The sequence below is a fragment of the Pseudophryne corroboree genome, chromosome 1 (genome assembly GCF_028390025.1).
Source record: "Pseudophryne corroboree isolate aPseCor3 chromosome 1, aPseCor3.hap2, whole genome shotgun sequence".
NCBI lineage: Eukaryota > Metazoa > Chordata > Amphibia > Anura > Myobatrachidae > Pseudophryne > Pseudophryne corroboree.
The window spans coordinates 418,158,237-418,183,146 of record NC_086444.1 but is presented as its reverse complement, the minus strand read 5'-3'; the positions used below and the strand labels follow the sequence as shown (position 1 = coordinate 418,183,146).

General features: G+C 46.5%; 1 protein-coding gene across 6 annotated transcripts in view; it reads left to right on the top strand.

Moving 5' to 3' along the window:
• The window catches only part of THOC5 (THO complex subunit 5), a 170,364-nt gene that overhangs the window by 2,799 nt on the left and 142,655 nt on the right, over nucleotides 1–24,910 (top strand). For 4 of the 6 annotated variants that reach the window (XM_063913351.1, XM_063913352.1, XM_063913346.1 and 1 more), the window contains exons 2-7: nucleotides 13,915–14,003; nucleotides 14,150–14,293; nucleotides 19,198–19,311; nucleotides 19,538–19,635; nucleotides 19,872–20,018; nucleotides 21,793–21,907. In XM_063913351.1, the coding sequence (XP_063769421.1) occupies nucleotides 13,926–14,003; nucleotides 14,150–14,293; nucleotides 19,198–19,311; nucleotides 19,538–19,635; nucleotides 19,872–20,018; nucleotides 21,793–21,907 (696 nt within the window). In that variant the 5' untranslated portion in view covers nucleotides 13,915–13,925. Of the gene's footprint in view, nucleotides 1–13,391; nucleotides 13,522–13,914; nucleotides 14,004–14,149; nucleotides 14,294–19,197; nucleotides 19,312–19,537; nucleotides 19,636–19,871; nucleotides 20,019–21,792; nucleotides 21,908–24,910 lie in introns of all 6 variants that reach the window. The other 2 variants (XM_063913349.1, XM_063913348.1) reach the window with 2 other exon arrangements.

The window sequence follows — 24,910 nt, the reverse complement described above, 5'->3', positions numbered from 1 at the left end:
AAGAGTGTTGATATTTCATCTTCACTTGTGGGATCAAATGAAGAGAAAGTGCCAGAGGGTTCAGGTAGGGAATTGAGCAGGTCACTGGCTGAGTTAGAGCATACCATTTCATCTCGGATTTTATCAATCTTATCCTTGAAGTAGGAAGCAAGTTCTTGTGCACGGATAGTAGCTAGTGGGGGAGGTGAGGGAGGGTAAAGAAGTGATTTAAATGTATTAAAAAGTCGCTTGGGGTTGTTGGCATGATAAGAGATGAGAGATTGGAAATATGTTTGTTTGGCAGTGTCCAGGGCCTGACGATAGGAGTGGTAGGTAGTCTTATATGTGAGAAAGTCACTTGGATTCTGAGATTTCCGCCACTGACGTTCTACTTTACGTGACAGTTTTTGTAGGTGTCTTGTTGATTTAGAGTGCCATGGTTGGCATCTAAGCCTACGTGGAGTGTGATGGGTAGCTGGAGCCACTTCATCAAGGGCACTCTCTAGGGTCTGGTGCAGGTGTAATACAGCAGTGTCAGGTGTAGTAAATGTAGAGATTGGTGAGAGCAGTTGTTGCAGAGAAGTGGAAAGTTGTTGAAAATGTATATTGTTAGTATTTCTGCGGGTAAGAGGAGGCTTGCTTGGTTTTAGTGTCCTAGAATTTAAAGTAATAGAAGAGATTGTGAAGGTGATCAGGTTGTGATCAGAGAGAGGGAAAGGAGTGTTAGTGAATTCGGAAACTGAGCAGAGCCTGGTGAACACAAGATCAAGGCAGTGGCCCTCCTGGTGAGTAGAGGAGTCGGACCATTGGGTTAGGCCAAGAGAGGAGGTTAGAGAGAGGAGTTTGGATGCATGAACAGATTGTATAATCTCTCAAATTACTCTTCCCACCAGGGACTTTAAGCCTAAAAACATTTTTCTCTGACGTCCTAAGTGGATGCTGGGACTCCGTAAGGACCATGGGGAATAGCGGCTCCGCAGGAGACTGGGCAAAACTAAAGAAAGCTTTAGGACTACCTGGTGTGCACTGGCTCCTCCCACTATGACCCTCCTCCAGACATCAGTTAGAATCTTGTGCCCGGCTGAACTGGATGCACACTAGGGGCTCTCCTGAGCTCCTAGAAAGAAAGTATATTTAGGTTTTTTATTTTACAGTGAGATCTGCTGGCAACAGACTCACTGCAGCGAGGGACTAAGGGGAGAAGAAGCGAACCTACCTAACAGGTGGTAGTTTGGGCTTCTTAGGCTACTGGACACCATTAGCTCCAGAGGGATCGACCGCAGGACCCGACCTTGGTGTTCGTTCCCGGAGCTGCGCCGCCGTCCCCCTTACAGAGCCAGAAGCATGAAGAGTCCGGAAAATCGGCGGCAGAAGACTTCGGTCTTCAACAAGGTAGCGCACAGCACTGCAGCTGTGCGCCATTGCTCCTCATGCACACCTCACACTCCGGTCACTGATGGGTGCAGGGCGCTGGGGGGGGGGGGCGCCCTGAGGGCAATATAAACACCTTGGCTGGCAAATCATCACAATATATAGTCCCAGGGCTATATATGTGATAAATTACCCCTGCCAGAATCCATGAAAAAAGCGGGAGAAAAGTCAGCCGAAAAAGGGGCGGGGCTATCTCCCTCAGCACACTGGCGCCATTTTTTCTTCACAGTGCAGCTGGAAGACAGCTCCCCAGGCTCTCCCCTGTAGTTTTCAGGCTCAAAGGGTTAAAAAGAGAGAGGGGGGGGGGGGGGGCACCAAATTTAGGCGCAATATGTGTATACAAGCAGCTATTGGGGGAAAATAAAACACTCAGTTATAGTGTTAATCCCTGCAATATATCGCGCTCTGGTGTGTGCTGGCATACTCTCTCTCTGTCTCCCCAAAGGACTTTGTGGGGTCCTGTCCTCAGTCAGAGCATTCCCTGTGTGTGTGCGGTGTGTCGGTACGGCTGTGTCGACATGTTGGATGAGGAAGGTTACGTGGAGGCGGAGCAGAGGCCGATAAATGGGATGTCGCCCCCTGTGGGGCCGACACCAGTGTGGATGGATAGGTGGAAGGTATTAATCGACAATGTCAACTCCTTACATAAAAGGCTGGATGACGTAACAGCTGTGGGACAGCCGGCTTCTTAGCCCGCGCCTGCCCAGGCGTCTCAAAGGCCATCAGGGGCTCAAAAAACGCCCGTTACCTCAGATGGCAGACACAGATGTCGACACGGAGTCTGACTCCAGTGTCGACGAGGTTGAGACATATACACAATCCACTAGGAACATCCGTTGCATGATCTCGGCAATGAAAAATGTGTTACACATTTCTGACATTAACCCAAGTACCACATAAAAGGGGTTTTATGTTTGGGGAGAAAAAGCAGCCAGTGTTTTGTTCCCCCATCAGATGAGTGAATGAAGTGTGTAAAGAAGCGTGGGTTCCCCCGATAAGAAACTGGTAATTTCTAAAAAGTTACTGCTGGCGTACCCTTTCCCGCCAGAGGATAGGTCACGTTGGGAGATATCCCCTAGGGTGGATAAGGCGCTCACACGTTTGTCAAAAAAGGTGGCACTGCCGTCTTAGGATACGGCCACTTTGAAGGAACCTGCTGATAAAAAGCAGGAGGCTATCCTGTAGTCTGTATATACACACTCAGGTACTATACTGAGACCTGCAATTGCCTCAGCATGAATAGTGCTGCTGCAGCGTGGTCTGATACCTTGTCAGATAATATAAAGACGTCGTCTTATATATGAGGGATGCACAGAGGGATATTTGCCGGCTGGCATCCAGAATTAATGCAATGTCCATTCTGCCAGGAGGGTATTAGAGACCCGGCAGTGGACAGGTGATGCTGACTTTAAAAGGCACATGGAGATTCTGCTTTATAAGGGTGAGGAATTGTTTGGGGATGGTCTCTGGGACCTCGTATCCACAGCAACAGCTGGGAAGAAAAAAATTTACCTCCGGTTTCCTCACAGCCTAAGAAAGCACCGTATTTTCAGGTACAGTCCTTTCGGCTTCAGAAAAGCAAGCGGGTCAAAGGCGCTTCCTTTCTGCACAGAGACAAAGGAAGAAGGAAAAAGCTGCACCAGACAGCCAGTTCCCTGGATCAAAAATCTTCCCCCGCTTCCTCTGAGTCCACCGCATGACGCTGGGGCTCCACAGGTGGAGACAGGTGCGGTGGGGGCGCGTCTCGGGAACTTCAGGGACCAGTGGGCTTGCCCACAGGTGGATCCCTAGGTTCTGCAAGTAGTATCACAGGGATACAAGCTGGAGTTCGAGGCGACTCCCCCATCGCCGTTACCTCACATCAGCCTTGCCTGCTGCCCTCGGAGAAAGGGAGGTAGTACTGGCGGCAATTCACAAGCTGTACTTCCAGCAGGTGAAATCAAGGTACCCCTCCTTCAACAAGGCCGGGGTTACTATTCCAAAATGTTTGTGGTACCGAAACCAGACGGTTCGGGGAGACCCATTCTAAAATTGAAATCCTTGAACACTTATATACGAAGGTTCAAGTTCAAAATGGAATCGCTCAGGGCGATTATTGCAAGCCTGGAGAATTTCTTGGTATCACTGGACATCAAGGATGCTTACCTGCATGTCTCTATTTACCCTCCTCACCAGGATTGTCATTACCAATTCCAGACGTTGCCGTGGGTCTGTCCCCGGCACCGAGGGTATTTACCAAGGTAATGACCGAAATAATTATTCCGTACTTGGACGATCTCCTTATAAAGGCGAGGTCCAGGGAGCAGTTGTTCGTCGGAGTAGCACTATCTCGGGAAGTGCTACAACAGCACGGCTGGATTCTGAATATTCCAAAGTCGCAGCTGGTTGCTACGACGCGTCTACTGTTCCTGGGTATGGTTCTGGACAGAACAAGAAAAAAGGGTTTCTCCCGGAGGAGAAGTCCAAGGAGTTGTCGTCTCTAGACAGAGACCTCCTAATACAAATACAGGTGTCGGTGCATCAATGCACGCGAGCCATGGGAAAGATGGTAGCTTCTTACGAAGAAATTCCATTCGCCAGGTCCCATGCAAGGATCTTCCAGTGGGATCTGTTGGACAAGTGGTCCGGGTTGCATCTTCAGATGCATCGGCAGATAACCCTGTCTCCAAGGGCCAGGGTGTCGCTGTTGTGGTGGCTGCAGAGTGCTCATCTTCTAGAGGGCCGCAGATTCGGCATACAGGACTGGGTCCTGGTGACCACGGATGCCAGCCTTCAAGGCTGGGGGGCAGTCACACAGGGAAGAAACTTCCAAGGACTATGGACAAGTCAGGAGACTTCCCTACACAAAAATATTCTGGAACTAAGGGCCATTTACAATGCCCTAAGTCAGGCTAGTCCCCTGCTTCGACACCGGCCGGTGCTGATCCAGTCAGACAACATCACGGCGGTCGCTCATGTAAACCGACAGGGCGGCACAAGAAGCAGGATGGCGATGGCAGAAGCCACAAGGATTCTCCGATGGGCGGAAAATCATGTGTTAGCACTGTCAGCAGTGTTCATTCCCGGAGTGGATAACTGGGAAGCAGACTTTCTCAGCAAACACGACCTCCACCCGGGAGAGTGGGGACTTCATCCAGAAGTCTTCCAAATGATTGTACACCGTTGGGAAAGGCCACAGGTGGACATGATGGCGTCCCGCCTCAACAAAGAGCTAAAAAGATATTGCGCCAGGTCAAGGGACCCTCAGGCGATAGCTGTGGACGCTCTGGTAACACCGTGGGTGTACCAGTCGGTGTATGTGTTCCCTTCTCTGCCTCTCATACCCAGGGTAATGAGAATGATCAGAAGGAGAGGAGTAAGAACTATACTCATTGTTCTGGATTGGCCAAGAAGAGCTTGGTACCCAGAACTCCAAGAAATGATCTCAGAGGACCCATGGCCTCTGCCGCTCAGACAGGACCTTCTGCAGCAGGGGGCCTGTCTGTTCCAAGACGTGCCGCGGCTGCGTTTGACTGCATGGCGGTTGAACGCCGGATCCTGAAGGAAAAGGGCATTCCGGAGGAAGTTATTCCTATGCTAATTAAAGCTAGGAAAGAAGTGAACGCAAACCATTATCACTGCATAGTGCGGAAATATGTTGCGTGCTGTGAGGTCAGGAAGGCCCCAACGGAGGAATTTCAGCTAGGTCGATTTCTGCACTTCCTACAGTCAGGGGTGACTATGGGCCTAAAATTGGGTTCCATTAAGGTCCAGATTTCGGCTCTATCGATTTTCTTCAAAAATAGAACTGACTTCACTGCCTGAAGTTCAGACTTTTGTTAAGGGAGTGCTGCATAGTCAGCCCCGTTTGTGCCTCCAGTGGCACCGTGGGATCTCAACGTGGTGTTGGATTTCCTGAAGTCGCATTGGGATTGAGCCACTTAAATCCGTGGAGCTAAAATACCTCACGTGGAAAGTGGTCATGCTGTTGGCCTTGGCGTCGGCCAGGCGTGTATCAGAATTAGCGGCTTTATCATGCAAAAGCCCTTATCTAATTTCTCTGACGTCCTAGTGGATGCTGGGAACTCCGTAAGGACCATGGGGAATAGCGGGCTCCGAAGGAGGCTGGGCACTCTAGAAAGATTTCAGACTACCTGGTGTGCACTGGCTCCTCCCACTATGACCCTCCTCCAAGCCTCAGTTAGAATTCGTGCCCGGCCGAGGTTGGATGCACACTAGGGGCTCTCCTGAGCTCTTAGAAAGAATAGACTTAGGTTTTTTATTTTCAGTGAGACCTGCTGGCAACAGGCTCACTGCAGCGAGGGACTAAGGGGAGAAGAAGCGAACTCGCCTGCTTGCAGCCGGATTGGGCTTCTTAGGCTACTGGACATCATTAGCTCCAGAGGGATCGACCGCAGGCCCGTCCTTGGTGTTCGGTCCCGGAGCCGCGCCGCCGTCCCCCTTACAGAGCCAGAAGCAAGAAGATGGTCCGGAAAATCGGCGGCATGAAGACTCTGTCTTCACCAAGGTAGCGCACAGCACTGCAGCTGTGCGCCATTGCTCCTCTCACACTTCACACTCCGGTCACTGAGGGTGGAGGGCGCTGGGGGGGGGCGCCCTGAGGCAGCAATAATAACACCTTGGCTGGCTAAAATACCTCAATATATAGCCCCAGAGGCTATATATGAGGTAAATACCCCTGCCAGAATTCCATAAAAAGCGGGAGAATAGGCCGCGAAAAAGGGGCGGAGCCTATCTCCTCAGCACACTGGCGCCATTTTTCCCTCACAGCTCGGCTGGAAGGAAGCTCCCTGGCTCTTCCCTGCAATATACAGTAACAGTAAGAGGGAAAAGAGAGGGGGGGCATTAAATTTGGCAGTATATATACATATATTATATGAAAAGCAGCTATTAGGGACATAACTCAGTTAGTCCCTGTATATATATATATAGCGCTCTGGTGTGTGCTGGCATACTCTCACTCTGTCCCCCCAAAAGGCTTTTTGTGGGTCCTGTCCTCTGTTGAGCATTCCCTGTGTGTGTGGGGTGTGTCGGTACGGCTGTGTCGACATGTTTGATGAGGATAATGAGGTGGAGGCGGAGCAGATGCATTTTGAAGGGACGTCACCCCCTGCGGGGCAGACACCCGAGTGGATGAACTTATGGAAAGAAATGAGTGCACGTATAGATTCTTTACATAAGAAATTTGACGACATGCCAAATGTGGGACAGCCGGGATCTCAGCTCGTGCCTGTCCAGGTGCCTCAGGGGTCGTCAGGGGCTCTAAAACGCCCGCTACCTCAGTTTGCAGACCCGGATGTCGACACGGATACTGATAACAGTGTCGACGACGATGAGTCAAACCTAATGCCTGTCAGGGCCATTCACTGCATGATTGAGGCAATGAAAGAGGTGTTAAACATTTCTGATTTACATCCAGGTACCACAAAAAAGGGTATTATGTTTGGGGAGAAAAAACTACCCGTAGTTTTTCCCCCATCAGATGAACTAAATGAAGTGTGTGAAGAAGCGTGGCTTTTCCCTGATAAAATAATTGTAATTCCTAAGAAGGTACTAATGGCGTTCCCTTTCCCGCCAGAGGATAGGTCACGTTGGGAAACACCACCTAGGGTGGATAAAGCGCTCACACGTTTGTCAAAAAAGGTGGCACTACCCTCTCGGGATACGGCCGCCCTTAAGGAGCCTGCTGATAGAAAGCAGGAGGCAATCCTGAAGTCTGTATACACACACTCAGGCATTATACTTAGACCAGCTATTGCGTCAGCTTGGATGTGCAGTGCTGCCGCTGCGTGGTCAGATAAACTGTCAGAAAATATTGACACATTAGACAGAGACACGATCCTGTTAACCATAGACCATATAAAAGACTCAGTCTTATATATGAGAGATGCACAAAGGGAAATTTGCCGGCTGGCATCTAAAGTAAGTGCATTGTCTATCTCTGCTAGGAGATGCTTATGGACTCGTCAGTGGACGGGAGATGCAGATTCCAAGAGGCACATGGAAGTTTTGCCTTATAAAGGGGAGGAATTATTTGGGGATGGTCTCTCCGACCTAGTTTCCACAGCAACGTCTGGGAAGTCAGCATTTTTACCCCATGTTCCCTCACAGCCTAAGAAGGCGCCATTTTATCAGGTTCAGTCCTTTCGGACCCAGAAAAGCAAGCGTGGAAAAGGAGGGTCTTTTCTGTCTAGAGGCAGAGGTAGGGGAAAAAGGCTGCAACAGACAGCAGGTTCCCAGGAACAAAAGTCCTCCCCCGCTTCCTCTTCCAAGTCCGCCGCATGACGGTGGGGCTCCACAGGTGGAGCCAGGTACGGTGGGGGCCCGCCTCAGAAATTTCAGCGATCAGTGGGCTCGCTCACAGGTGGATCCCTGGATCCTTCAAGTAGTATCTCAGGGATACATGCTGGAATTCGAGTCGGCTCCACCCCACCGGTTCCTAAAATCTGCCTTGCCGATTGCTCCCTCAGACAGGGAGGCGGTGCTAGCGGCAATTCACAAGCTGTATTCCCAGCAGGTGATAATCAAGGTACCCCTACTTCAACAAGGCCGGGGTTACTATTCCACACTATTTGTGGTACCGAAGCCGGACGGTTCGGTGAGACCCATTTTAAATTTGAAGTCCTTGAACATGTACATAAAAAAAAATTCAAGTTCAAGATGGAATCGCTCAGGGCGGTTATTGCAAGCCTGGACGAGGGGGATTACATGGTTTCCCTGGACATCAAGGATGCTTACCTGCATGTCCCCATTTACCATCCTCACCAGGAGTACCTCAGATTTGTGGTACAGGATTGCCATTACCAATTCCAGACGCTGCCGTTTGGACTCTCCACGGCACCAAGGGTATTTACCAAGGTTATGGCGGAAATGATGATACTCCTTCGAAGAAAGGGAGTTTTAATTATCCCGTACTTGGACGATCTCCTAATAAAGGCACGGTCCAAAGAACAGTTGTTGGTAGGAGTAGCACTATCTCAGGAAGTGCTGAACCAGCACGGCTGGATTCTGAATATCCCAAAGTCACAGCTGGTCCCGACGACACGTCTACTGTTCCTGGGGATGATTCTGGACACAGTCCAGAAAAAAGTGTTTCTCCCGGAGGAGAAAGCCAGGGAGTTGTCTTCTCTAGTCAGAGACCTCCTGAAACCAAAACGGGTATCGGTGCATCACTGCACGCGGGCCCTGGGAAAGATGGTAGCATCTTACGAAGCAATTCCATTCGGCAGGTTCCATGCCAGAATCTTTCAGTGGGACCTGTTGGACAAGTGGTCCGGATCGCATCTTCAGATGCATCGCTTGATAACCCTGTCTGCAAGAACCAGGGTGTCTCTTCTGTGGTGGCTGCAGAGTGCTCATCTTCTGGAGGGTCGCAGATTCGGCATTCAGGACTGGGTCCTGGTGACCACGGATGCCAGCCTGCGAGGCTGGGGGGCAGTCACAAAGGGAAGAAACTTCCAAGGACTATGGACAAGTCAGGAGACTTCCCTTCACATAAATATTCTGGAACGAAGGGCCATCTACAATGCCCTAAGTCAAGCAAAATCCCTGCTCCTACACCAGCCGGTGCTGATCCAGTCAGACAACATCACGGCAGTCGCCCATGTGAATCGACAGGGCGGCACAAGAAGCAGGATGGCAATGACAGAAGCCACAAGAATTCTCCGATGGGCGGAAAATCATGTACTAGCAGTGTTCATTCCGGGAGTGGACAACTGGGAAGCAGACTTCCTCAGCAGACACGACCTCCACCCGGGAGAGTGGGGACTTCATCCAGAAGTCTTCCAAATGATTGTACATCAGTGGGGTTGTCCACAGGTGGACATGATGGCGTCCCGCCTAAACAAAAAACTAGAGAGGTATTGCGCCAGGTCAAGAGACCCTCAAGCGATAGCTGTGGACGCTCTGGTGACACCGTGGGTGTACCAGTCAGTTTATGTGTTCCCTCCGCTGCCTCTCATACCAAAGGTATTGAGAATAATAAGAAAGCGAGGAGTAAACACAATTCTCGTGGTTCCGGATTGGCCAAGAAGAACATGGTACCCGGAACTTTAAGAGATGATCTCAGAGGACCCGTGGCCTCTGCCCTAAGACAAGACCTGCTACAGCAGGGGCCCTGTCTGTTCCAAGACTTACCGCGGCTGCGTTTGACGGCATGGCGGTTGAACGCCGGATCCTGAAAGAAAAGGGCATTCCGGAGGAAGTCATTCCTACGCTTATTAAAGCCAGGAAAGAGGTTACAGCAAATCATTATCACCGCATATGGCGGAAATATGTTGCATGGTGTGAGGCCGAAAAGGCCCCAACTGAGGAATTTCAACTAGGTCGATTTCTGCATTTCCTGCAAGCAGGAGTGAATATGGGTGAAAAAATGGATATACCCGAAGGTACTTGGGCGCTTTGGGTGTGAGATGCTTCGTCGAGCTGCAGTCACAGAAAAGGGGGAGAGTCACTCCCGTTGTATTACACAGCAAAGAAAAAGAGGGGTATTGTGACTGCGCTGAGTTTGATGAATACAACACTACTGATGTAATTAATAAAACATATTTATTCCTAAAATTGCACAATAGATATAAAATAAATAATAAGATATGCACATGTATAGAGTATTAAGAAATACAATTGCTAAAATGTGAAAGAACAGCTTAAGGGACTACCCAATTCGCCAGGTATTGAGATAGGACTTTGTGGAGTTGGATGCAATGACCGTTCCTGATATATTTCCCCTATATCATTATAGTCCAGTTTATGCAATAGTCTCAGAATTTAGGCAAGGTCCAATGAATGGACTAGTTACCGTTAGAGGGTATTGTGCTCCAGAATCTGTAGTGGAGAGCTCCTCATGCGTTACGGTTGATACAGTCCTTTATGCGGTGTTTGCCATATGGAGTCTGAGAATTGGACGAATCGTCTGGACGAAGCTTCGGGGAATGGTTCGGTCCTCCTTAAAGTCACTTCCTGGTAGGGGTCCCTGGTTCACCTGTTCAGCTGACGCGTTTCGCTGCAACCAACTGGCAGCTTTCTCAAAGCTGCCAGTTGGTTGCAGCGAAACGCGTCAGGTGAACAGGTGAACCAGGGACCCCTACCAGGAAGTGACTTTAAGGAGGACCGAACCATTCCCCGAAGCTTCGTCCAGACGATTCGTCCAATTCTCAGACTCCATATGGCAAACACCGCATAAAGGACTGTATCAACCGTAACGCATGAGGAGCTCTCCACTACAGATTCTGGAGCACAATACCCTCTAACGGTAACTAGTCCATTCATTGGACCTTGCCTAAATTCTGAGACTATTGCATAAACTGGACTATAATGATATAGGGGAAATATATCAGGAACGGTCATTGCATCCAACTCCACAAAGTCCTATCTCAATACCTGGCGAATTGGGTAGTCCCTTAAGCTGTTCTTTCACATTTTAGCAATTGTATTTCTTAATACTCTATACATGTGCATATCTTATTATTTATTTTATATCTATTGTGCAATTTTAGGAATAAATATGTTTTATTAATTACATCAGTAGTGTTGTATTCATCAAACTCAGCGCAGTCACAATACCCCTCTTTTTCTTAGGAGTGAATATGGGCCTAAAACTGGGTTCCATTAAGGTACAGATCTCGGCTCTATCGATTTTCTTTCAGAAAGAACTAGCTTCAGTACCTGAAGTTCAGACATTTGTAAAGGGAGTACTGCATATTCAGCCCCCATATGTGCCTCCTGTGGCACCTTGGGATCTCAACGTGGTGTTGAGTTTCTTAAAATCACATTGGTTTGAACCACTAAAAACCGTGGATCTGAAATATCTCACGTGGAAGGTGGTCATGTTATTGGCCTTGGCTTCTGCCAGGCGAGTATCAGAATTGGCGGCTTTGTCTTATAAAAGCCCTTATCTGATTTTCCATATGGATAGGGCAGAATTGAGGACTCGTCCCCAGTTTCTCCCTAAGGTGGTGTCAGCGTTTCATTTGAACCAGCCTATTGTGGTGCCTGCGGCCACTAGGGACTTGGAGGACTCCAAGTTGTTAGACGTGGTCAGGGCCCTGAAAATATATGTTTCCAGGACGGCTGGAGTCAGAAAATCTGACTCGCTGTTTATCCTATATGCACCCAACAAGCTGGGTGCTCCTGCTTCTAAGCAGACTATTGCTCGTTGGATTTGTAGTACAATTCAACTTGCACATTCTGTGGCAGGCCTGCCACAGCCAAAATCTGTCAATGCCCATTCCACAAGGAAGGTGGGCTCATCTTGGGCGGCTGCCCGAGGGGTCTCGGCTTTACAACTTTGCCGAGCTGCTACTTGGTCAGGGGCAAACACGTTTGCAAAATTTTATAAATTTGATACCCTGGCTGAGGAGGACCTGGAGTTCTCTCATTCGGTGTTGCAGAGTCATCCGCACTCTCCCGCCCGTTTGGGAGCTTTGGTATAATCCCCATGGTCCTTACGGAGTCCCCAGCATCCACTAGGACGTCAGAGAAAATAAGAATTTACTCACCGGTAATTCTATTTCTCGTAGTCCGTAGTGGATGCTGGGCGCCCATCCCAAGTGCGGTTTATCTGCAATACTTGTACATAGTTATTGTTAACTAAATCGGGTTATTGTTGAGCCATCTGTTGAGAGGCTCAGTTGTTTCATACTGTTAACTGGGTTTCATATCACGAGTTGTACGGTGTGATTGGTGTGGCTGGTATGAGTCTTACCCGGGATTCAAAATCCTTCCTTATTGTGTACGCTCGTCCGGGCACAGTATCCTAACTGAGGCTTGGAGGAGGGTCATAGTGGGAGGAGCCAGTGCACACCAGGTAGTCTGAAATCTTTCTAGAGTGCCCAGCCTCCTTCGGAGCCCGCTATTCCCCATGGTCCTTACGGAGTTCCCAGCATCCACTACGGACTACGAGAAATAGAATTACCGGTGAGTAAATTCTTATTTTTTTTATATGGATAGGGCGGAATTGAGGACTCGTTCCCAATTCCTTCCTAAGGTGGTATCAGTTTTTCATGTGAACCAACCTATTGTGGTGCCTGAGGCTACTTGGGACTTGGAGGATTCCAAGTTACTGGACGTAGTCAGGGCCCTGAAAAATATATGTTTCCAGGACAGCTGGAGTCAGGAAAACTGACTCGCTATTTATCCTGTATGCACCCAACAAGCTGGGTGCTCCTGCTTCTAAGCAGACTATTGCTCGCTGGATCTGTAGCACGATTCAACTTGCACATTCTGCGGCTGGACTGCCGCACCCTAAATCTGTAAAAGCCCATTCCACGAGGAAAGTGGGCTCTTCTTGGGCGGCTGCCCGAGGGGTCTCGGCTTTACAAATTTGCCGAGCTGTTACTTGGTCGGGTTCAAACACTTTTGCAAGAGTCTACAAGTTTGATACCCTGGCTGAGGAGGACCTAGAGTTTGCTCATTCGGTGCTGCAGAGTCATCCGCACTCTCCCACCCGTTTGGGAGCTTTGGTATAATCCCCATGGTCCTTACGGAGTCCCCAGCATCCTCTAGGACGTCAGAGAAAATAAGATTTTTCTCACCGGTAAATCTATTTTTCGTAGTCCGTAGTGGATGCTGGGCGCCCATCCCAAGTGCGGATTGTCTGCAATACTTGTATATAGTTATTGCCTAACTAAAGGGTTATTGTTGAGCCATCTGTTGAGAGGCTCAAGTATATTTCATACTGTTAACTGGGTATAGTATCACGAGTTATACGGTGTGGCTGGTATGAGTCTTACCCGGGATTCAAAATCCTTCCTTATTGTATCAGCTCTTCCGGGTACAGTATCCTAACTGAGGTCTGGAGGAGGGTCATAGTGGGAGGAGCCAGTGCACACCAGGTAGTCCTAAAGCTTTCTTTAGTTGTGCCCAGTCTCCTGCGGAGCCGCTATTCCCCATGGTCCTTACGGAGTCCCAGCATCCACTACGGACTACGAGAAATAGTTTTACCGGTGAGTAAAATCTTATTTTTTCTCTCTTTTTTTGGTCAGCAGGTTTAGCTAGTTCAAGTTCGGAACATGGGACCCTCTGAGTTACCATAACTGAACTGCTTCAGGCCATCATTAAATTGGATCAGAGCAGTACCCGTGTACCCACGCAGGCTCGCTCCGCTTGCCACAGGTAACTATTCCCAGTAGATCCCCATGTGGATAGCTTTCTGAGGCAGTTTAATTCTGGGTTCCCGTGTTCTGAACTTGAGCCGGTTTAACCTGTAGGATGGAGGTACAGCCCCATGTGCATCAGTAACACTGATTGCATCACACATGAGAAACATAAAACAGATTACATTATTGGGCTATACTCCTTTGTGCAAAGTGAAAATTCCTTCATTATAAACCAAAATGATACGGTGGATGGTGGAACGGGCTCTGTGATTAGTAGTTACATTTAAATAGCTGATATTTCTATTGTCATTTTTACATATGTATGATCACTGACCAGTTTTAAGATGCTATATTTAAAATGTACTGTAGATTTTGTGTTGAATATTGTATTCCTGATTAACTTTAACAGTGTCTACAAAGATGTCTTCAGATTCTAAGAAGAGGAAACCAAAAGTGATCCGGAGTGAGGAAGGAAAGAGAAGCCGTCATGAAGAGCAGGTAACCCACTATGACCAAACTTAAGTGTTGGAAATTACTTTTAACATCGACAATGTAAAAATACAAGCTACTAGCAAAACATGCTTTTAAGAGTTTGTAGATTAAAATTTTCTGTTCTTACATTTTTTTATTTATTTTTTATAAAGGAGGGTAGATATTACAGTGAGGAAGCTGAAGTGGATTTACGAGATCCAAAGAAGGATTACGACCTCTACAAGGAAACCTGTGAAGATCTGCAGAAACTTATGGCTGAAATCCAGGATCTTAAAAGCAAGGGCAGCAAAGATGCAGTGAGTGTTTTGGTGTGGCAGGAGGAGAACTTTTTCCAGATGGGCTTCTCCACTATTTTTTAAATCATAGGAACTCTTTGACTTGTTCACTACACATTGCAATATCCCACTAAATGCCCTCTATTTGTATTGTACTATTTTGTGTTGGAAAGCAAACTTGCAAAAGAGAGAATTTGGTAATAAAAATGTCAGTTTTAACTTACATAGGTTATGGTAAATCCGTAGCTTTGAATATTGCAGTCATGTAACATATATTGGAGGTGATTCAGATCTGACAGCTGCTGTGCGTTTTTGCACAGCGGGCGATCAGATCCTAACTTCGCATGCATATGCACCGCAATGCGCTCGCGTGTCGGACGACACCCATAGAGTGGAAATAGAACCAGTGGTGAGTGCAGCTCGCAAAGGGGCTTCGTTGCGCTCGCTTCCCCCCCTTCCCCCACCGGATATCTAAAAGCCAGGATCCCGGCATCAGTATTGTGACCGGCGGTCTCCCGAACCCAACCCGTAATAAGCCAAGTACAAAATTGTCTTTATGCAAATCAGTATAATATGAAACTCATTATCTTGTGTCAGTACAAGAAGAGATAAGAAAGGATAAGGTTGAAACAATTCAGCAACAGCAAGAGGGGTGAAAGAACCGCTGATAATACAGAGGAAGTTTAGGAAGGGGGTGTATAAGTAAGAAGGAAATTGAGAAAAATAAAGGGAAAAGGATCTCCCATTATCAGGGGATATAAAAAAATAAGAAGAGTTATGTCTGAGACATATAAGATTTATATACTGCAGAGGATTTATATTCCAACCAAGGCAACCAGGTAGCTGAAAATCTTGGGCGTTTAGCAGGTGCATAGTGTAAGAAGTCTTCTATAGATATGAAGTAGTCTATTAAAACTCTCTCTTTACGACAGGGCGGTTTGTTAGACTTCCATAGCACAGGGATAGTAGAATGTGCTGCATTGCCTAGATATCTAAGAAGAGATGGTTTATACTCAGTCAGTGGGATATGTGAATGATTGAGTAGCCAAAAGGTAGGGCCTGTGGGTACTGGGGTATTCAGAATTCGTTGAGAAATTGTTGATTACGTCAGACCAGTAAGCAATTGAACCAGAGCAGTCCCACCAAACATGCTTCAGAGTCCCCATTGTCAAAGAACATCACCAGCAGAGTTTAGAGACAAATGGAAAGATAGCATGGAGTAAAGAAGGATGTCTATACTGGTGCATAAGGATTTTATATTGTGTTCTCGAGTTGTCATGCAAATAGAACTAGAATGGTCTTTCAGAAAAACATTCTGACATTCTAAATCTGACAAAGCGATGCCTAATTATTTTTCCCAGGCTCTAACCCAGGGGGGAACAGGAGAGTCCTGTCTAGATAAGAAGATTTTGTAAAAGGTGGAAACTGTATGGGATTGGGGTGAGGGAGAGAGACACATTTTTTCAAAGGGAGTAAGATCTCTTTTAGCTGGAATCAAGCGTTTACTGCCGTCAAGAAGTGTTGAACTTGCAAGAACTTCCAGAAGTCAGACTGAGGCATATCCCATCTGTCTCGGAGTTCTTCAAACTGGGTCCTACATTAATCACCAGCTAGCCTACCCTGAAAAGCCCTTCAGTAACTCTTGCAGATAAGTGTGAAAGATGCAAGCTCAGCTGAAAAAGGGGGTTAGTGAGAAAGGAGGTTAAGGTACCAAAGCTCAGACATATCTGGTAAATTTCGATGGGATTTCCACACAGTCAGGCTTGGGGTAATTGTTGTGTGAGGGGAAGAGAGTTTAGGTATGTCTGGGAGCCATGGAGTTATCTCAATAGGCGATTTCATGAAGCAGCTCTCTAGGGCTACCCATTGTTTATTTTCTCTATCTCTGGTTCATTCAATAATCCTGCGTAGATGTATCGCTTGATAATACAGTTTAAAGTCCAGCAGCTAAAGTCCTCCCATCTGTCTGGGACGCGTCAAAGAAGTGTTTGACTCTTGGACGCTTCCTGGATCAGATAAATTGTTGGATCGGGGAATCGAGAGAGCGAAACCATGCTACAAGAATTTGCATTAGGAGGGTCTGGAGGAGGTAAAGGATTCTAGTAAGCGTAGTCATTTTAACTCCCAAGCCATTAATCCTCCCAAGCCATGAGAGCTGCCTCAAGTTCCAACGGAGATAATCGTAATGGATAGAGGAAAGAAGTGGAGAAAAGTTTACACAAAGTAGATAGGTTAAATTACTAGTGATTTGACACCTAAATAGGTTATATATGAGGGAGGCCAAACAAAAGGAAAAGCTGTTTGCAGTCCCTCTATCATAGAGTTGGGGGCAGAAATGTTCAAAGCTGAGGATTTAGTAAAAGTAATTTTAAAATTTAGAAAGTAATCCAAATTTCTTAAATTCCAACATTATATGGGGAAGCGAGGTCACGGGATGGTAGCATGTAGGTCGTCTGCGTATAATGCGAGTTTATGTCCTACCCCTCTCATCTGAATACCCAATAATTGAGGATTAGCCTGTATTGAGAGTGTCTAGGCTTCTATACATAGAATAAATATCAAGGGGGAGAGAAAACATCCCTGACGAGTGTCATTTCACCTGGGTGGAGAAATCGGAGGACACTTCATTAAAAGCACGGAGTATCATTGGAGCCAGAATATCTTTCAAGGTCTTATAATAGGCTATAGTGAAGCAGTCCGGGCCTGGAGTTGATGAGGTGGCCATATCAACCTCCCGTAAAATGAAGGGTTGTTCCAGGGCGTCCCTATCATTCGGAGAAATATTCTGAAAATAAATAGGCGAAAGATAATCATGTAAGTCTTGGAAAGAAGAAAGAGGAATTTTCTCGGAAGGAGTATCAGGTAGATTATATAGGGAAGAATAGTATTTTCGAAATGAGGAAGCTATTTTAGAAGTCTCTGAAACTACCGAGCCAGTCTCATCTTTAACAGTACTAATAAATCCAGCCGCTCTCGGCCCTAAGAGCTTATTTCTCCGTATATAAAAGCGGCTTTTGCATTTAGTCAATTAAAATGTTATCTTGTCCAAAAGCAGTTTATTAAGGGAAACACGTGCTTCTGATAGTTTGAGTCCACACATATCCTCACGTATTTTTTCTTCCTTCACTTTCCCTTCCTCCTGACCCCAGTTCATCATTGCTGTGATATCATACAGCTCACCAAGAACCTTTACAATCTGGTGGACCATTATGCAATGACTAACACTTACCCTTGTAAATCAATGCCTATTTCCCTATAGATTGTAAATTTGCGAGCAGGGTCTTCCTACCTCTAGGACTGTGTTTATTACCCAGTTTTGTTTTATCACTGTTTCCAATTTTAAAGTGCGATGGAATTTGCTGCGCTATATAAGAAACTGTAAATAAATACATTTATTTATCCAAATATGGATAATATTTTGGGTGCCCCTCAGTAAATATTTATAGGCAGTTACCGTATTTTTCGGACCATAAGACGCACCTGACCATAAGACGCACCTAGTTTTTAGAGGAGGAAAACAGGAAAAAAAATATTCTGAACCAAATAGTGTAATAAGCTTACAATCTATACTGTAGACACAGACATCAGCTTTACAGGCCATTTACATAGAATACGGTACACAGATTTTTCTGGGACAGTGTGTGACAGAGGCAGCCACACAAGCACAGCCATAGTCACAGTACAGAGCAGACGAGAACCTTTTTACCTCACAACATACAGATGACGGCGAGGCAGCAGCAGCAATACTTTGGAGGAGGCAAGGGGAGGAAGCGGGGGAGTCACGTGATGCCGCCTCTCAGATGACGGCGAGGCAGCAGCAGCAGTACTTTGGAGGAGGCAAGGGGAGGAAGCGGGGGAGTCACGTGATGCCGCCTCTCAGATGACGGCGAGGCGGCAGCAGCAGCAGTACTTTGGAGGAGGCAAGGGGAGAAAGCGGGGGAGTCACGTGATGCCGCCTCTCAGATGACGGCGAGGCAGCAGCAGCAGTACTTTGGAGGAGGCGAGGGGAGGGAGCGGGGGAGCCACGTGATGCCGCCTCTCGGATGACGGCAAAGCAGCAGACAGGACCCGCCGCTACCCGCACTCGTAACTGCTGCCTCTCCCACCCAGCGCATTGAGAGCGCATTGAGAGCGCTCCATAAGGTTTTTACTCCTGCTCTGTTATTCGGACCATAAGACGCATATTCGGACCATAAGACGCATGTACTTTTCCCCCCACATTTTTGGGGAGAAAAAGTGCGTCTTATGGTCCGAAAAATACGGTATATAACAATTCCTGCGTGTTCTACATGCTATATGCTAGTCCAGCTTACAAGTACTTTAAGTCCATAAAATCTAAACAAATACTGGTACAGTGGTGTGTAATCACCCTTATGTAGGTCTTCTGCAGTTAGAGTTCTGTTCATCTTATCTGTTGATGGTGCTCGGTGAGTAGGTTGCTTATATTTGATCCAGAATTTTTCACTGGTAAGTCTCTTCACTTGACTCCCCATGGTGCTTGCCCCCTTGGAGTAAAAGGGTGGGGGAGCTTACACTTTTTAGCTTCATCCTCTCCCTATTGGCCAACCCATGTTAGGAGAATACAATTTTATATTGGCCAACCCATGTTAGGAGAATATAATTGCAGAGGCAGTGGTTGGCTATGAGGATAACATGTTGTGATTGGCTAGAGTATGGGACCTTGTCTTCGAGATCGGTATGTGCTGTATTGTGCTATATTTGCCTGATATTTTTGACTTTCTATGTTATTGAAAACCTTAAAATAGAGTTTTAAGGTAAAAAAAAAAAAAAGTTTTCGCCAAACTTAACAAGCCACACAGTTATGTAATCAAACCGTAGTATTCTATTTTCGTTCATTGTAGATTTTTTTCTTTTTTTTTTACATAGTTGTCAGTACAATTTTAGGTAACTTTGCTCTCTTTCAGGCTGCAGAGATTGAAGAAAAAAAAATCCAGAGTTGTGTGCACTTTATGACCCTAAAGAAACTTAATCGCCTGGCTCACATTCGCCTAAAGAAGGCTCGAGACCAAACCCATGAGGTATACTTCTGTTTTTCACAAACTTGTCACACCCCTTCATTATTTAGATTAGATTTTGACCTGTCTTTGGTGTTGGTCTTTTTTCCTTTATGCTACAGTAATCAACAAACTATACATATCTGTTTTTTTTTTTTTTTTTGTTCTGTTATTTCTGCAGTAATTTATTTTCAATGTTAAAAATTTCCATATTTTCCTTTTGTTGTATTGGTTTTGTTTTCTCTTTCAGGCCAAACAGAAGGTGGATGCATATCATCTGCAGCTGCAGAACTTGCTATATGAAGTCATGCATCTTCAGAAGGAGATCACAAAGTGTCTGGAATTCAAGTAAGACTATGAGGCTTGCAGTAATGTCTACGTTCCTCTTCCTGGTTTATTCGTGTTGGTTTTCACGACAACAGTGTTACATGTGCAACTTCTAAATTCAGCGATACAACATATACCATGAATTATAAATCCACTTTCTGAAAATCATCACATCATTTCACTTTCTTCAGTTTAGCCATGTTCGTTTGTGGAGGTATTCACCAAGATTTGTAATGTTACGCTTATTTTATATACAGGTCAAAACATGAGGAAATTAATCTGGTGAGTGTGGAAGAATTTTACAGAGAAGCTCCTCCAGAGATCAGCAAGGCAGACATTACTTCCAGTGACCCCCACCAGCAAACACTAGCACGTCTGGACTGGGAGCTTGAACAGAGGAAAAGGTTAGAAATTGTACATTTTCTCTGCTAGTTTTTTAATTTTTTCTACAGCCAAAGTAAATTGATACGTCGCATCCCAGTGACCACAGCCTGCTAGCTGGCACTAGAATAGAAGAAGGCACTGACTCCTTCATTCCATACTGCTCTCCAGTGTTTCATATCAAGTGTTCTCTACAGCTCATCCCTATCTTTTTCTAAAATGTGGGAACATTGCAATGGACCTCTCATTTTAACATTTATCTAACATTTAGTTGATTGCTGGTGAGCTTATTTATGTTGGAACCTCTAACATGAGCCCATTTAGGTCTTTAACCACTTGCCTGGCATGGGTGCTTTATCTGACCTGGTCGCACAGGTTGCGACCAGTCAGATAAACTGTGTTTGCAGCGGCAGGGAAAGGAAACTTCCCTCCGCTGCTCTGTCAGAGGGACTGGAAGGTCCCTCTGCCTCCCTGCACTCCTCCCTACTGATTGTGTTACCGATCACTGCTGATCGGTCAGCACGGCAGGACCCCCCTTCCCTCCAGCCTCTGCAGACAATGGCAGCCGCTGGGGAAGTGTAAATTAACCCCCCCATTCTTCCCCCTGTGTACCTGGAGGCTGTCTCTGCTTTCAAAATGAAGGTCGCAATGTTCCTGAACAATGTTTCGATTTTTTTTTTTTTTGGGGGGGGGGGGGGGGGACCTGTGCGGGGACTGGTGAGCTTTGCCAGTACTAGTGTATGTAGGGGGTTATTCAGATCTGATCTGATCGCTGCTCTGCGTTTTCGCACAGCGGGCGATCAGGTCATAACAGCGCATGCGTATGCACTGCAATGTGCGTCGGACAACAGCAACGAGGATCGCCGGTCAGCGACGGGATGGTGCAATAAATCCGATCGCACGGGCGTTCGCAAGGTGATTAACAGGAAGAGGCCATTTGTGGGTGGCAACTGAGCGTTTACAAGGAGTGTCCGGAAAAACGTAGGCATGCCCAAGTGTTTCCAGGGAGGGTGTCTGACGTCAGATCCAGCCCCGATCAGCCTGCATCTATCGCACTGGAGGAGTAATTCCTGGGCTGCGCGCACACTGCACAAAAAGAGTTTTAGCAGCTCGGCGTACATATAGGATCGCACACTTGCACAGCGAAGATACACTCCCCCTGAATGTAGGACAGCAAAAAACGCAGCCCAGCGATCAGATCTGAATGACCTCCATAGTGCAGCATCCCATTACAGATATACAGCATATACAGTGCATCCGGAAAGAATACGCAGTGCTTCACTTTTTCCACATTTTGTTATGTTACAGCCATTTTCCAAAACGGAATAAATTATTTTCCCTCAAAATTCTACACACAATACCCCATAATGACAACGTGAAAAAAGTCTTTTGAGATTCTTAAATTTTTTTTATTAAAAATAAAAAAACTAAGAAATTGCATGTACAGAAGTATTCACAGCCTTTGCTCAATACTTTGTTGATGCACAAGCTTGGCACATCTATGTTTGGGCAGTTATGCTCATTCCTCTTTGCAGTACCTCTCAAGCTCCATCAGGTTGGATGGGAAGCGTTGGTGCACAACCATTTTCAGATCTCTCCAGGGATGTTCAATCGGATTCAAGTCTGGGCTCTGGCTGGGCTTGTGTGATACACGATATGATGTGCTATACATTTTAATTAATAAGGCTTGTGAGACAGGTAGATTTTTATTTTTGCCTCTTACACAATTGCAGGACTGGCCTATAACATGTTCTTAGTATTTTATGCAGTAATCACATTTTTCTTTTCCTTGGTTAGGTTAGCAGAGAAGTACAAGGAGAGCTTGGCCAGTAAGGAGAAGATTCTGAAGGAGATAGAAGTCAAGAAGGAATATTTGAGCAGTCTGCAGCCACAGCTCCACAGCATTATGCAGGTAATATACTGCAGCAATTCTATTTATGTGTTAGTCAGTCTTTACATATAGGGAAAGGTATAACTACAGGTTGTGTTAACATTTTTAGTTGTAATTGATATCCGAGACACAGAAGTTCTATACATTAATTCAATTGTTATGTTTTCTACTGTATATATAAAAATTTAAAAAAAAATCATATGTTGTTGACATTATGTAGCTGCATGGGTTACACAGCACAAAACTGCCCTCTCACACTCCTTGTATTTGTATAATGAATGGAAAGGTGCTGCTAATTATATGCATAGGGTGTTACGATGCTGACACTTGTAATGTTCGAGAACGCAGCAGTTCTGGCATTCACAAGAAGACCGGCGGGTCATATTTTAGGGTACTCAGTCATAAGTGCAGTTGCGCTAACTTCTTTCAGATTGAAACTGGTTAATTTGCAAATGCTTTATTCTACCATTCTTAAAATAGGACCAAAAATGTGAAACATTCATTTATAGACTGCTATGAGGTAATTAACTAGACATATACCCTTTTTAGTTTTTAAATGCAGTACTTTCTCATGTTTTGGAGCAACTGTCAGAATACTGAGCAGAATATAGTGTTGTCCTAGGATATATTACTGAGCTGACTTTTTTTGGAGTTCTTTTCGTGTTTAATTCCTTTTTTGTCCTATCTGGGGGACACTGCAGACTGCACGTTTAGAGGAGAGGCTGCAGAGTAGGCATTAAATAATTAAAATCGTTGGAGCTGAAACAACCCTAAAGGGCCCTACACATTGGCCGATCCGCCGCCGAGCTGCCCGACGGCGGATACGGCCGACGGGTGACCTGGTGGCGAAGTGGCAGTGACGGGGGGAGTGAAGTTTCTTCACTCCACCCATCACCCGGCTTCATCGAAGTGCAGGCAAATATGGACGAGATCGTCCATATTGGCCTGCATGCACAGCCGACGGGGGACCAGCGATGAACGAGCGTGGGGCCGCGCATCGTTCATCGCTGGAGCCTCCACACTCAAAGATATGAACGGTATCTCGTTCATTTATGAACGAGATCGTTCATATCTTTGACTGATGTCGGCCAGCGTGTAGGGCCTATAAGCCCTCCATTTTTATTTAGTGCTTGCAATAGAGGCACAAAGATTTGGAGCTAGGAGAATGTTTTACTTTTTATTTTTTATTTTACTTGTTAGGTTGCCTGAATCCCCTTCTGGGATTAGACTTTGTAGAGGAATGGGTATTGTGAGAGCACGACATCTGTTATCCCAGCCTCAGCCCTCTCGTGGCCCCAGCAGAGGGTCACCAGGCACCTGCAGGTGCTCTGAGACCCGAACGTCAACAGGATGCTCCCCCCTTCAGTAGCTGCAGCGCTGCAACCAGGAGCTGTGGGATAGCAAAGCAGCTCATTCACCAGACTAAAGACTACTCCTGTTCATATTATGGTTGCCACAGCCTATGGAGGTAGTGCTGGATGTTTGGGAGGTTTACAAAGCAACTCTTCCAGCTGACCAGAGCCTGCTCCGGTTCTCACTGGGGCAATTCCAAAGAGCGCAACCTTCTGTTGGCTCACAGTTTTCTTAGATTTCAATTTAGAGCCTTTTGTATGATTTTATGTTGGTGCCATTTTTTTACCATTTAAATTTGACCCCTTTTTGTGTGGTGGCCTCCATCTTGGCCACTCTGCCTGGCTATAGAGGAAGATTATACAATTGAACACCTCCTACCTGTGCCTGTGGGGCTACAGTTATAATCTGCAATGTCTGCGGTTTTAGACTTAATTGGGGGAGATTCAAATGTTTGAAAAGTTAGTCGGTAGTCTGTTTTTTCCTATCTAATAGACAGGAAAAAACAGACACCCAACCGACTTTTCAAACATTTGAATTCCACCTAGTGAGTGCAGATAGGTTTTGTTTCATTCCATGTGCATTCTGTAGTCCTGCTGGCTCACATCTGTTGTGCTGCTCTCAGCAACCAGAAATGTTGTTGCAACTAGTACTTTACCCGGTCTCTAGAACGCCAAGACTTAGGTCGACAGTGTCTAGGTCGACCAGTATTGGTCGACAGGGTCTCTAGGTCTAGAGGGCAAAAGGTTAACATGAGTTTCACATTTTTCTTTTCTCTGACGTCCTAGTGGATGCTGGGAACTCCGTAAGGACCATGGGGAATAGCGGCTCCGCAGGAGACTGGGCACAACTAAAGAAAGCTTTAGGTCACCTGGTGTGCACTGGCTCCTCCCACTATGACCCTCCTCCAAGCCTCAGTTAGATTTTGTGCCCGGCCGAGGTTGGATGCACACTAGGGGCTCTCCTGAGCTTCTAGAAAGAAAGTATAGAATTAGGTTTTTTATTTTCAGTGAGACCTGCTGGCAACAGGCTCACTGCAGCGAGGGACTAAGGGGAGAAGAAGCGAACCTGCCTGCTTGCAGCCAGCTTGGGCTTCTTAGGCTACTGGACACCATTAGCTCCAGAGGGATCGACCGCAGGCCCAGCCTTGGCGTTCGGTCCCGGAGCCGCGCCGCCGTCCCCCTTACAGAGCCAGAAGCAAGAAGAGGTCCGGAAAATCGGCGGCAGAAGACATCAGTCTTCACCAAGGTAGCGCACAGCACTGCAGCTGTGCGCCATTGCTCCTCATACACACTTCACACTCCGGTCACTGAGGGTGCAGGGCGCTTGGGGGGGGCGCCCTGAGCAGCAATAAAAACACCTTGGCTGGCAAAAATACCACAATATATAGCCCCAGAGGCTATATATGTGGTGAATACCCCTGCCAGAATCCAGAAAAAAGCGGGAGAATAGGCCGCGGAAAAGGGGCGGAGCTATCTCCCTCAGACACACTGGCGCCATTTTCTCTTCACAGTGCAGCTGGAAGAAAGCTCCCCAGGCTCTCCCCTGTAGTTTTCAGGCTCAAAGGGTTAAAAAGAGAGGGGGGGCACTAAATTTAGGCGCAATATTATATATACAAGCAGCTATTGGGGAAATTTCACTCAGTTATAGTGTTAATCCCCACATTATATAGCG